The sequence below is a fragment of the Sinocyclocheilus anshuiensis genome, unplaced genomic scaffold (genome assembly GCF_001515605.1).
Source record: "Sinocyclocheilus anshuiensis isolate Anshui unplaced genomic scaffold, SAMN03320099.WGS_v1.1 scaffold919, whole genome shotgun sequence".
NCBI lineage: Eukaryota > Metazoa > Chordata > Actinopteri > Cypriniformes > Cyprinidae > Sinocyclocheilus > Sinocyclocheilus anshuiensis.
In genome coordinates this window covers 453,605-468,654 of record NW_015547671.1, presented here as the reverse complement: position 1 = coordinate 468,654, position 15,050 = coordinate 453,605, and the positions used below count along the sequence as shown (strand labels likewise).

General features: G+C 36.4%; 1 protein-coding gene across 1 annotated transcript in view; it reads right to left on the bottom strand.

The window, feature by feature from the left end:
* Nucleotides 1–7,000: 7,000 nt before the first annotated feature.
* The window catches only part of ndrg2 (NDRG family member 2), a 34,269-nt gene continuing 26,219 nt past the window's right edge, over nt 7,001–15,050 (bottom strand). Inside the window, exons 5-13 of the mRNA XM_016505171.1 lie at nt 11,225–11,345; nt 10,846–10,908; nt 10,657–10,717; nt 9,652–9,738; nt 9,492–9,558; nt 8,980–9,056; nt 8,840–8,891; nt 7,747–7,850; nt 7,001–7,605 (exon numbers count right to left, since the gene is read on the bottom strand). Of these exons, the coding sequence (XP_016360657.1) occupies nt 7,546–7,605; nt 7,747–7,850; nt 8,840–8,891; nt 8,980–9,056; nt 9,492–9,558; nt 9,652–9,738; nt 10,657–10,717; nt 10,846–10,908; nt 11,225–11,345 (692 nt within the window). The 3' untranslated portion in view covers nt 7,001–7,545. The remainder of the gene's footprint in view (nt 7,606–7,746; nt 7,851–8,839; nt 8,892–8,979; nt 9,057–9,491; nt 9,559–9,651; nt 9,739–10,656; nt 10,718–10,845; nt 10,909–11,224; nt 11,346–15,050) is intronic.

Genomic DNA, 15,050 nt, shown 5'->3' with positions numbered 1-15,050 from the left:
GGGTCTTTTGAGGCCGTTTTTTTTTTTTTTTTGAGCTTTATTTTGTTCTGAAATTTAAATAATTAAAATGCCTTCAAAGTTGTGAACTCTATCTTTTAATGAAACTATTAAGAAGCTAACCATCCATCCATTATTATCCAAACCTCTTTGTCCTTATTAGGGTCGCGTGGAGCTTGATCCTAACCCGATCCTAAGCATCTTGAGCTCACATATAGATTTTAAGAACCGTTTTTATTTAATTTCTCTTCCTTTGATATAGCATGTGGTGAAAGTGTTCAGTTTTACTTCAGCACAATCAGTGGCACATTTTAACTCCATGTGGCTCAACTTACCCTCTCCCTAGTTTCACAATTTGAGTTGAATTACTGAAATAAATGAACTTATCCACAACATTCTAATTTATTGAGATGCACCTGTATGTGTCCCTGGAGCACAAAACCCGTCGCTAAGTCGCTGGGGTATATTTGTAGCAAAAGCCAAAAATACATTGTATGGGTTAAAAGTATCGATTTCTCTTTTATGCCAAAAATCATTAGGATATTGTATCTCGGCCAAATATTGTCAGATCCTAACAAACCATACATCAATGGAAAGCTTGTTTATCCAGCTATCAGATGCTGCACAAATCTCTATTTTGAAAAATTGACCCTTATGGCTGGTTTTGTGGTCCAGGGTCACATATTTTGAAAGCACTTTTAGATCCAAAGTGATTATTCCCGAGGATGCACCACATCCTGAAATGTATGTACATATTTAAGTTGAACTGTCACATGCTCACTTTAAACACACGTAAGTAAAAACTGGCTCAACTCAACCCACTCTCTCTACTATGGAAGTCAATAGGGACCATCAACTGTTTGATTACCAGCATTCTTCAAAATATCTTCTATGTTCAACATAAGAAAGAAGCTTATACAGGTTTGGAATGACATGAGGGTGAGTAAATAATGACTTTTTTTTTTTCATTTTTGGGTAAACTATCCCTTTAAGTAAAACAAGTACAAGTACAAGTAAAAAAAAAAAAAGTTTTCCAGGTTAACTTAAACTTAAGTTTGACTCACAGAAAATAATCACATCTGCTCATTTAAATTCACATAGCCTACTATTTTTCTACAATAGCCTAAGTGGTTAGAGTTGATCTTTAATATGATGAATGCTACCTGCACAGAGAAGCTGACAGACTGGAAACGAGGCTGTAGCTGTAGCTGCACTTGTAGTTGAACCCGTGAACATCGTGGCCGCTGTTCAAGCTGCTGCTTCCGCTGCTGCAGTGGTTGCGCTTGCGGCTGGATTGGCATGCGCTGTAGATGCTGGAGCCGCTTCAGATGTCACTATTGTGGTGGTGCAGTGACATCCATTGAAGAGCAGGATAGCAGTTAGAGCAAAGAGACTCAAATGCTTCATCTTCCTTTGGGAAATAAACGTTTGTTGAACCACACTGAACAGAAAAAGGTTTGATTTGATAGATGATATAATTCTGCTGCAGATATTATTGAATCATACTGTACTGTAGCTGTATATATTAGTATATTAGTATTAGTATATTTTCTGTAATTGTGACTTCCGATTTATTAGCCGATATAAGTAAATAGCTAGAACGAAGTGCAGTAAAGGGGGAAATGACTTGTGCTACTAACCAGGTTGTTTATAATTAATTAAAAATAATGTGATAATAAATAACAGTAGCTGCTGCTTCCGCTGCTGCAGTGGTTGCGCTTGCGGCTGGATTGGCATGCGCTGTAGATGCTGGAGCCGCTTCAGATGTCACTATTGTGGTGGTGCAGTGACATCCATTGAAGAGCAGGATAGCAGTTAGAGCAAAGAGACTCAAATGCTTCATCTTCCTTTGGGAAATAAACGTTTGTTGAACCACACTGAACAGAAAAAGGTTTGATTTGATAGATGATATAATTCTGCTGCAGATATTATTGAATCATACTGTACTGTAGCTGTATATATTAGTATATTAGTATTAGTATATTTTCTGTCATTGTGACTTCCGATTTATTAGCCGATATAAGTAAATAGCTAGAACGAAGTGCAGTAAAGGGGCAAATGGCAAATGACCCTACTAACCAGGGTGTTTATAATTAATTAAAAATAATGTGATAATAAATAACAGTTTGCAACATTAAGCAGCATAACGGACTGTTTTTGTACAGATAAAATAACTGGAAGCCTGGCACATTCTTACAAATGGCTGCAGTGTTCTTACGTTAAAAATAAGATTTAACATACAAAACTTATAATAAAAGTATATAAATGTACAATAAAACGTACAATAAAAATACAATTATGCAGTTACTCACACAGTTTATGTGACTACTGTTGTAATATGTATATATATATATATATATATATATATATAATAGTATTAGTAGTAGTAATAAATATGGAAATATACAATAAGCATATAGGCCTATTACTCATCACAACATGTTGGCGCCTTTGTGTTTGCTGGAGTTAAAATATTGTTTATCTTGTTTCAAAATACCGTGGTGCTTTTGATGTCTTCTTTCTTCTGATTAAACGGTTCTAGAAAATAATGTCAGTGTTTAGTCATCCGCAGGGAAACTGCTTTAATTCTACAAGTAGGTTATAAATATAAAGTATATTAATCTAGCTAATCAATTATTAATTTATAGAAATGTATGATCCGATAACACAACTGTGACCGTCAAGATAAAAAAAAGAAAAAGAGTAAATGATGTAAACAAGTTTAATGTTTAAACTAGTCTTTATAGACTCTTTCAGTCAGATTAAACTACTTTGAATATTAGTGAAGATCATGAAGGTTGACATACCTGCTCTCTGTGCCTTTGTCACATCAGTTGGTCGGTCAGTGAGGTTTATAAGTGTTTGTGTTAGCAGTCAGATCTGTGATCTCTGTGGAAACCCCTTTCTGACCTGCTGGGTAATTGTACGTTTCGATGAATTATGGGATTGTGTTTCAGCACTTCCACTTATTGTTCTTCTGTTAGACGTGATTTTTGCTCTCTAGCAACAAACAGAGCTGTGTATCAACACCGCCCACAGCAGACACATGAGCAACCATGGTCCAGTTTTCTATAGAGAGAATAAAACTATTACATGAGTGTCTCACAATCTGCCAAGTAACATTTTGTTTTCATCTGACCCAGACTACATCTAAAAATAGACTAGGGATTAACAGGCTTGTGAAAGCTCAAACGGATTAAAATCAGCATTAACATCTAATACTTTTAAAGAGAGAAATGTGGTTAATATGAAACACTTTTGCTATGTTTACATGGGATGCTTTCTTATGAGCATTTAATATGAACTGTAGTGAAGACAAATTGAAGAGTTGAACAAATATACCCTAAATACACCTTCAAATTTCAGAAAATTTGAACATCAATTTTTGATAATGACTAAAAAACAAAAGTAATGCATTAACTGCCAAATATATACAAATGTTTTAATAATCAGTTAGAAAACACTTTTTATTGCTCCATGGACTACAAAAAACACTCTCTTATATATATATATATACATATATATATAAGCAAACAAGTATTTGAAATACTAATAACCATAATCACACATATGCGTGAAATTAACTGGAACCCAAAAAGATCTTCCGAAATATCAGAGCTTTAAATGTTAAACTTACATATTCACATTTTAAAAGTGCAAATGTTTCATGTATTTATTCCTGATGAGTCACATTTTAAGTATCCTCAATTAAAAATAAGTGACCAATTAAAAATAGATTGTCACAGGACCACATAATAATATTTTACATGACCAAAAGGTACATATGAAAATAAGACTCAAATAACAATGTCATTTTGATCCCTTTAATTACTTTTTTTTTCCAGTTGTTCATAGTATTACACAAGAGAAATTAGCCACACGATTAATTTTGATTGCATTCTGTTATTCATAACATTTTTTTTTGTTAATTACATTATTTCCTATTTTAGTGCTAAAGCTAAAAAAGTTACACAAGAACTAGCACACTGATGTCTAACCCATGAGGACATTGAGACGCAAATCTACTTCACAGAAAATAAAAGGGTTTCATTGAGGAGAGTTAAAAATAAAAAAAGAAAAAAAAAATGGACACACATTTACATTCACACCGTCCCAACACACGTCACGACCTGATCCATTCCTTTCCCCATAATGTTTATTTTATTGTGTCATTATTCTCACATTTATTATGGTTATTTCTCTATGTATTTGGTAAAATGTTCAGATTCCATCTATTTGTACTTTTGGTAAAGGCTCCAGTGAATCTGGGGTGATCTTGCAGTCTTTACGCTGAACACAATTATCAAGATTCCAACAATGGTCTCAAAATAAATTTTCCATTAAAAAGAAAGAAGAAAAATACCATGTTTCCCACTTGCACAACCCATCAAAGCCAATGTTCTGTCATGAACAATAGAAAACGTGTCTAAAAAAAAAAAATTATGTGATTTGAGAATCTCTACGAACACTGGGCGAACTCTCCAATTAACGTTGATTAGCTTATTCCGATTTACTGTCATTTTCAGGGCAGTGTTTTGCTGAAAGTGATTGTTACAATGCATTTGCAGTTGTGAGGTTTTGGCCTATGTTGTTATTGGCAAGTGTTAGCAATCGTGTTAAAAATATAGCAAAAACGCAGTGATTTTGGTATTCTTTCGAGCGCTGTATATCAAATCGTCTACATGTTTAAAGTTTAAACATTGCAGCTACGCTAACCTGCTAATCTCAATGGCTTGTCAATTGGAAGAGCTCTTGGAGCTAATGGGTTAATAACATGGCTAAACCCTGTTGGCAGTGAAGGGGCTGGTTAATCAGCAAAGTGAATTTTACACAATTGCTTTGAAGCGTCATTCTTCTGAACAAACTCGCACGTATTCCCTTATTGTGATGTAAAGTTAAAGCACCGCACGCACACTCAGGCATGTCCACACATACTGTTTTACTCTGTGTACAAGTCACTATGGTTCAGCATTAGATCACACCATGGCTTTAAGTACACTTCAAACCAGAGCTAAAGCTCTCAAGTTACGTTAAATCAAGGAACGGCCATTCAAAACGACAAACGTCACCATCACCATGAGTCCACCTCAACGTTTCCAACCAAACACTTACTAGCGTACTAACAGGTTACAACAAAGTACTGTGTTACTGTGCCATGGTACAGTGATGCATCAGTGGCAAGACTAAAGGTCTTTGCTATTACAGTACTAGGTGGTTACCATATTTATACTGTAGCCTAAAATGCTATTGTACTCCAAAGTACTTAAAAAAAAATACCATGGTACGTGTCCACAAATCTAAGGTACACATCCAAAAACTCACAATACACTCTCATTTCAGTTTGTCAGTATTTTATGTTTTGCTGGCTAATTTATGTGAATTTGCACGATCTGCCCACTTTAGAGGCAGTTTAGAGGTGGACTTGTATGCTTACCTCTATTCGGTAAATTGTATGTTTATGTACGAATCATATCGTACGAATTCATACGAAATTGGCAACTAATTTATTGAGAGTGCACTGTAGATGAATTACTGTTTTCAAGTCAGCATTTGCTTGAATAAACACCACTATTATTAATCCTGCAGGTATTTTATTTCTCAAACTAGTAGTTGAGGTGATTGCTTTATAACTGGACGTATGAATAAAGGTCATTGTACACAGAGTCCGAAATTTCCATTATTTTTTTTTTTTTCAGATTCGTCATCCTTTCCTATCATAATGCTTGCTACGGATGCGAAAACGCAGAATATCGAACCTGATCAGAATTTTTGTATTTATTTATTTATTTTTATGACGGACGAAAGTTTCGGAGGCAGTAAACGTGATTGACACAACGTGAGATCGTATTTATTTTTTAACGTGCGAAAATTTTGGACGAGAATTTCGGACACAGTGTGCAAAGACCTTAAGTGTTTACATGTGTGATTTTGCACCAGTTACACTTAATAATTCCTTAAACGGTGGCCTTTTATAGGGGAAAGCCTCTAAAAGCCAAACACCTGATCACGTAAATTCCCACCATACCCTCATGACACTCTGTAAGTACTTCACACTTTGGCGAATTGAATTCGTCCAAATTCGCAAACACGTAAATGGGTACGCTTTCTTGTGAGACCGGGTTTAAATGTCTTTATGGGTGTTCTGTCGGCTTAGTTATGACACACGCAGAACAAATTTCTAGTTTCTCGTTCATACAACTAGAAAATATTTCTAAATTTAGCCACACATTTCCTCTGGGGAGCTGACGTGCACTTTTGTGATTGTGACTAGAAAAAAGGATGCGAATGTCTCATGTAGGCTTAAATACTGGCATATTTTCTTGCGGTATCTTTTATTTAGTGACTTTCAGAGATGTGTTTTACAAATTAGCTGATTTCATTGTACATGTAAACACACTCAATGATGGAAGCACTTGTCCGACTCTTCTACCAATCTTGCCCTCACCTGAAGGTCAACTTGAAATTGATTTTATTACTTTCTTGATTCGTGTTTCTGCTCTTACTATAAGCGATTCATCAGTGCATGTTAGTCTTCGTAATCTTTCATCAAACTCGCTCAAACAACTTTCCTTTTCGGCTTCCGGCATTGATTTCTTGTATTCCCAACCACCATCATCACACAGACACCTTTTCACCATCTAATCAATTCCTCACAGATTACTCCCTGTCCAATGTTTATGTCCGGTTTCTATGAAAATACATCACATCACAGATATAAATGTGAACCTCATGTCACTTGACTTCAAAACAACGATTCCTGTGACTTTCTCGCTGTTCTTTCCTATGTATGAGCACACTCTCTCACTGAAATAAAAATGAACGTAAAATCCACTAAAAAAAAAATGCTAAAAAAATTATAGACGGTAAGAAAATGTGGTCAAGAAAATTCTGGCATGCATTTCAGAAGAAGCAAAGACCCCAGTGGCCCCAACCCCGCAACCAAACAAAAAAATATATAATTACAGTATTTTTTCTTTCTCGCTTTTATGTGTATAGCTTTCTCGTTAAGGGCAAATGGAAGACATGAGGTGGCTGTCATCTACACAGACGAGTATTTCGGCTGAAAACTTTCGCCACCATCTCCAACAATACTGCACCCCACTCACAGCAGCAGGATTGTATAACAGAAAAAAATTATACAGAATACAAAAACGAAAAAAGCACACCAAAAAATAATAATCACAAAGAAGTTGATAGACACACATTATGAGCTTATATACTCTTTTCTCTATACTTTTGTTTAGAAATTCAACATGTAAATAGGAGAAACATCGTTGTTTATTTTGTCAGTGACGCTCGTCGTTATTATTATTAATAATCAATATTCATATTAGAAGTATTACTATTGGTTAACACTACATTTGGGTCTCACTAAAGGCCCCGCCCATGTCACAGAGTTAAAGGGCTCTATCATCTGCCTGACGGGTCGGTGAAGGGAGGGAGAGAGTTGTCATCATCCGTCCGTCGTCACGCACGAAACTCACGTTCTGCCACCCAGAAGACTCAAGCGTTTCATCCGTCCATCTCTCTCCCCCGCTCTGGTGCTTCTCAGCACGATACCTCCATGGTATGGGACGGGCTCGGCGGGAGCTGTCCGCCCTGCGAGCCCTGTCTTCACGCACGAAACTCACTTTCCCAGAGGACTCCAGCGCTTCATCCGTCCACCTCTCTCCCCCGCTCTGGCACTCTTCAGCACGACACCTCCATGGTATGGGACGGGCTCGGCGGGAGCTGTCCGCCCTGTGAGCCCTGGGACAGCGTGCGGGATCGGGAGCGCGAGCCCTCCATGGAGTAGGAGGACGAGAGCGAGGTGGTGCGCGAGCGTGAGAGACGCGTCATGCAGGACGACGCCACTGAGAGAGAAAGAGAAGCAGCGCAAACATAAGAGAACAAACAGAAGAAGAAGCCGAAAAACAAGGAACAAACAAATTAATAGGCCTAAATACAAAAAAAACATTGTGAGACGCAAACTCAGAATTCCGCGAAAAAGTCAAAATTCCAAGATGTAAATTCCGAATTTTTGTTTTTTTAAAACGCAACAGCATAAATACAAATATGACACTTCGGTCAGCGATTTTTTTTTTTCCCCAACAAAATGTTTTCTCTAGTTATTCTGATTAAAAATACACCAAACAGGTAAAACTAACCCAGACAGCAGCCAGTGTTGGCCCAGATCCGGCCCACATCTGGTCTGCATGGATCTGGGCCAACACTATGTTGCTGTCTGGGAATGGGTTAAACGTTTTGTTACTGATAACGAGAAGCTAAACATTGCTGTGTTATTACTACAGTTCAAAAGTTTGGGATTCGGCAAGATGTTTGTGAAAGGCACCAAGGCTGCATTTATTTGATCAGAAATACAGTAAAATTACGAATATTCTGAAATATGATCACTGTTTGCTGTTTTAATATATAGTAAAATAAAATTGATTCCTGTGATGCAAAGCTGAATTTTCAGAATCATTACTCCAGTCTTCAGTGTCACATGATCCTTCAGAAATCATTCTAATATGCAGCTCAAGAAACATTTCTGATTATCATCAATGTTGAAGACAGCTTGTTACTTTTGTAGAAACCATCAGACATGTTATTTTTTTAGGATACTTTGATGAATATAAAGTTCAAAACAACAGCATTTATTTGAAACAGAATTATTTTGTAACATTATAAATGTCTTTACTGTCACGTTTGATCAATTTAATGCATCCCTGCTAAATAAAAGTACTAGTTTCTTTCTAAATAAATCTTACTGACCCCAGACTTTTAAATGATAGTGTAAGTAAGCAGTGGTTGGTTTACATTATTGTGATATTTCTCAATAAAATGCTCTCAGGTCACTTACTGTATCCCATGCCTTGAATGAAGTATTTAAACGCTTCTGTCAGTTTGCTTGGCTGTGGAGACACATTTCATTTAGACTCCAAACAGATTTCATCTGAATACATTAATTGTATTGATAAATAATGATGTGATGTGACTAACCTGAGTAAGCTGTGGCATCCCGCCGGCATCCGCCATCTGAATAAAAACAACAGAGAGCTCATATAAAAATACACTTGCTTTGTGACAAACTGATCTTATTTTCTAACAATATAATAATTTTAAGATGATTAAATTAACAAGTTATTCAAATTAAATGACCATGTAGTATTTTTTTTTTTGTTTGTTTTTTTTACAGAAGGGATTTGAGGTTTTTCTTTTTATCATTCTATTAATCAGAAAATACTGTCAATAGGAATAAAATGTTCAGTCTATCTATCTATCTATCTATCTATATAAGCATGATAATATACAGTCAGTCATTCATTATCAGAAAAACAATCTACATCATGTTGATCAGAAGCCCTCTGATACATATTTATCTAACAGAGACAAACACACATTCAGTCTAATCTAATGTCACCATTGTAGAATAACACACACACACACACACACTCACACACACACACACACACACACCTCTCTCACACACACTCTCACACACACACACACACACACACACACCTGACTGAAGAGGTGACTCAGGATTTGGTCTGTGAGGGAAGACGTCAGATTGGAGAGCTGCAGAAGAAACACAAGCTGTTTGAGTCATTTTGGGGTACATATTGCCTGTTATTATTCATCAGATTGTGACTTCATGCACAGGTGACAGACCTTCTGTGTGGCCCAGTCCATCCAGCCTCGTGCGTTTGTGTCGATGTTGATCAGAACGAGCCCTTCCACGGCGTCAGGGTTAGTCAACTGTGTGAGAGAGAGAAAAACTATGCTGTCGCAATCCAAGGCATTATTTCTTGTAAATAAGTCTACATTCTAATGCAAAATCCGGTGATAAACAGTGAAATCTCCATCGAAGATGGCTGATGGAGTTTATTTTGAGAGTTTCTCATTTTTACTGTATATTTAAACAGTCTGCAAAGTGTAATAATATTCAATGTGCCTCAGTGTGTGGTGTTTTTTTTTTATTTTGGCCAGCAGGGGACGTCATTCAGTCTTGGAGTGCCTGCTTGTGTTATAAAGTGAAAAAAGGTGACGTGACATGTGGCCAAGTATGGTGACCCAGACTCGGAATTAGTGCTCTGCATTTATCCCATCCAAGTGCACACACACAGCAGTGAACACACACACCGTGAACACACACCCGGAGCAGTGGGCAGCCATTTATGACAACATCCACCAAAGGGTCATACTGAACTCCAAAATAGATAAAAGTAGTGAAATGATTTTGTGATAAAGCAATAAAAAGGGAAAATATTGTAATAAACTATATGGAGAGCAACAAAATAGTTTCAATTTCAGAAGTCTATGCACCTAAATGAAAACTAAAAATTTGATTAAAAAAAGTACTATGCCAACCAATATTTGTGTATTTATGTACTGTATCATATTATATTATGGTATTTGTACTCTATATAGACTGTACCATGAAACTGAATAATGACCATATTCATAAGTCATTTACATATCACTCCAAGAGTCCATGATATTATTTTAATGTTTTTTCTTTTATTCAATAATCTGTTAATTATGAATTATCTGATAATCAAAAAACTGATTATTTATTTGATTGAAGAAATACAAAATGTATTTTTTGCACATTAAAAAGAAAGAAAAAAAAAAGAAACAATAATAATGCATGCAATGGTCAGATGTATAACTCACAGTGAACTTGGACAGTATGTAAGCGCCGGCTCCGACTCCAACACCGATAATTGTGCGGAAACTAAACGAGAGGAAAACAATCAACGGTAATACATTCAGTCATATGAAGATCAGAGCTGTTGTCAAGTATATGTGTCGTTTGCAGGCGTCACTAATGAAGATTTAAACATGCAGTAAATTTTGACTCACTTAAAGTACTGCAGGACAGCGGGGAGCATCTCAGAGACCTGATCCATAGATGCATACTGGTATCTGTCAGAGAAAATAAAAGCGTTTTAGGACTCTTAACATGTCTAAAACAAGACACAGTGGCCTGCAGACATTTGAAAGCATAAAAATAGTCTCTGAGTCACAGTCTGCATCTAACACGGAGAAGGTAAAACCACTAACACCTTCTGAAGACGCTTTGGCAGGTGTCAACGCCATTTAATGCATTTTAATTGTTCACACTTTTTATAACACCCACACAAAGTCTCAGCAATCGCACACACGCACATACATATATACATGTACATACATATCGGTGAAATATAATATATATATATATATATATATATACAGCACATACCCGGCAGGATAAATGGCCGTGCCGTCCTCTTGTCCCGGAGCGTTCACGTGAACCACAGTGAAGTTCTTCACGATCTCCTGCATCTCTTCAAACTTAAACAGGGTGGAGAAGCAGCTCTTACCTGAGAGAGACAGACAAACGAAAATAAATAAATAATAATTGAATATGCCTTGACCCGAGGTTTGGCTTGAGGGCTCATGACTAGCAAACTACTTTCATTTAGGTAACTGTTAAGCTGGGATACAAGAAAGCATTTAAACATTGAAAAATTACACAAACACACATCACTGCTTCTTATGTTTACAGTCATTTATTCTTTTTTCACTCATCATATTTAAAACTACACAGTAGGCCCAAAGTGCTAAACATGGCTAATAGTATTAATATAAACAGAAAGTATACAACAATGTAAACAAAGTAAAAATGCTAAATAACACACATACTGTATGCCTTTAAACAACCATTCAAAATGGAAAGAGATAAGAGATCGGCTTTTTAAAATGACAATGTATCAACTTAGAAGTACGTTATGTATTGACAAAATTTGTTTTGAGCAAGTACAGATTCAGTTTTGTTATTTTCAAAAGCAAACATGTGTCTGACATCCCAATTTTTCAGGAAACTGAGAAATGTGTTTCATTTTCACTTTTATATATATAAAAAAAAAAAGTTGTAAAGGAATCATTCTTTTGAGTCAAATCTTTGCAATGAATCTTTTGAACTGGTTCACAGCCTGGTCTGAATGAGTCATTTTCAAACTGAACTACACTACATCAATACAAATGGTTCTGCATTTGCATTTTGCACTGATTGTCTACTTATTAAACTAAGATCGGTTTCTTTTTGACATTTTAGTGTAGACTAAGCCTTACGATGATGGCGGCTCATGACTCGCTTCTGATGAAAAGAATTTCTAGCTAATACAACAGTTAATGTCTTATGTGTTTATTTTGGCACTTTGACTCTGTATGGCTTGTTAAACACACTCATCAAGTGTGAACCAACATGGTCTGAGTGTGAAGGGCTCATCTTGTTTAGCATGATGTGCACAGCTGCTTTTAAATCATCATTTGTATTATTAGATACAGCATCAGTTGTGCTGCAAAAAGAAAAAAAAAATGTTTGTGGTACATTTCCAATATACAGGGTTTATTTTCACACCTGCTTCATTGCAGCCCAATAAATATAAGTCCAGAGAGAGTCTCAGACACAAGTGACACTTTCTGAACTTCAGCTCAGACTCAACAAGACTATTTTATACAAGCTCAAGAATGCCACAAAGGTAAATGACAGAGCCACTTTTTTGGGGTATGTAGCCTAGGCCTTTGGCCGTAGGGAATAACGTCACTGACAGCCGTCTAACGTCCCAGGGGCGACTCCTATAGCAATATGGTAGAGTTAGTACTTAGTGCTCGCCATGGTTCTGAGTCTCGTTCCCTACTCAGGGAACCATGTTTACATAAGTAACCTGAGACGTTATACCTGTTCCAAAGATAGCTAGGCCTTTAGAGAGCAATGATTTTAGACCGGTTGCATTTGCATCTGTGATTATGAAATGTTTTGAAAAGTGTGTTATGTCTGTTAAAAGCAGAGGTTGTTATCTTAGATCCCTTACAGTTCACCTACAGACAAGGGAGAGGAACTGAGGATGCTATTTACAGCATTATGCACTTAATTTTCAACACACATTTAGAAGATCCTAAAGCTTATGCTTAGTTATGGTTTATTGATTTTAGCTCTGCTTTTAATACTATTCAACCATTTTAATTTATATGATGAAGCAGCTGTGTTAACCCATGTATTATTAAACCATTTAATCCAAAATTATTCCCAGATATGAAAATATCCACACGATGTGTCATTAGTAACCCTTTTAAATAATCAATAATTATTATTTATTTATTTGGTTTTTTTTGGAAAAGTGTGTGAAAAATTGTGTTTTATGGTCAGTCACAATTGTGACTGGTGGGATAATGTGTGTAATGAAATAACATATTTATACAGTCAAAATAATTGTTATACAGTGGGTACGGAAAGTATTCAGACCCCCTTAAATGAAGGGGGTCTGAATACTTTCCGTACCCACTGTATATCTTAGCCCAGCTATTTTAAACTGTTTGATCACATTCTAAGGTTACTATTATGCATAAAAAAACCTTATACAACATATGGAATACTGAGATAAAAGACAAAAAATACAACCATTAACGTATTTCAAAATTGTTACTTTTTTGTAAAATATATAATCAGATTTTTATATTAGTGCTATTAGTATTACAACATCAATATTGTAACTTATTTGTAACATGTGAACTTTTAATTTAGTGCGATATTTTCTCATAGCAACATTTTAGTGTAATTTTCACTAACAATTGCAATTAAAGAAATACTCTTTGAGAGAAGCAGCCAATCAGCAGAAGTTAAAAGCAGATCGTAAGTGTATTTATTTCTTGTCTCATTAGTGTTTAGCGCAGTTGTCGTTGCTAGAAAACGCTTGTTTGTTTACTGTGTGGAGACGTGCAGAAGTTGCGTTTGGTCTCGTACTCTACCGCATACTTTGTCAGTGTCGTGCGCTTGCTTAGCCCTTTGTTGTGATAAACAGTAAAGTGTGTTCAGCTGAATTCAATTTCCATTTTGTCAAACGGGTATAAAAAAGGATAGTACACCACGGCAGCCCTCGTGTGAAGACCCTCGACTCTACCGTGCGACTCCACAGTGTAGGGACACAGACAAGGGACATAAATATCGCTTTTGACTCAACCTCTTTTTTACACCTTTCTTCACTTCTGTTTCAGTTTTTATGACCAACTCCTACTATGTGTTTCCAGATCCCTATTACTACCACTCGCAAACCACGCATCACACAATATAGGCAGCGCAATCCTAACAACCTGCGCACTTTGCCTATGTCTGCTAATACACTACTTTTTCTATTGGTCTCTGGAATTGTCAGTCTGCAGTAAACAAAGTAGATTTCATTACATCTATTACAAGTCATTCAAGACTAAACCTCATGGCCCTGACAGAGACGTGGATCAAACCAGAGGACAATGCTACACCTGCAGCACTCTCCAATAATTTCTCATTTTCCCACTCCCCCCGTCTAACTGGAAGAGATGGAGGTACTGGTCTGCTTATCTCTAATGATTGTAAATGTATTCCTTTACCTTCAATGGGTATTAGCAGCTCCTTTGAATCACATTCAGTCACTATTACCCACCCTTTTAAAATCAATTTTGTAGTTGTTTATCGACCCCCAGGACCACAAGGTAACTTCTTGGATTAATTAGATGTGCTGCTCTCAACTTTTCCTGAGGATGGGACTCCCCTAGTTATGCTTGGAGACTTCAACATCCACCTAGATAAACCTCAGGTTGCAGATTTCCACACTCTGCTTGTCTCTTTTGATCTCAAGAGGGTGTTAACTAAGGCTACTTATAAATCAGGCAACCAACTGGACCTTATTTACACACGAGTGCAGCTTAACAGTTTACTCATGTTGAATGTTCATGCAGCTCTTTTCCATACAATAACAGTTCATCTTGGTTAGTCAAGATCCAAAAAGGAACAAATATATCATTTGACAAGCAAACCGTCTGAACGCAGATTTACTGTATTATTATTACACTGAAGTTCAAACACTTGTGGTCAGGAAGATGTGTTGACAGAAGCCTCTTCTGCTCACCGAGGCTGCATTTATTTGATCAAAAATACAGTAGAAATTGTGAAATATTTTTACTATTTAAACCAGCTGTTTTCTGTGTGAATATCTGTTAAACTGTAATTTATTTCTGTGATGCGCAGCTGTATTTTCAGCATCATTACT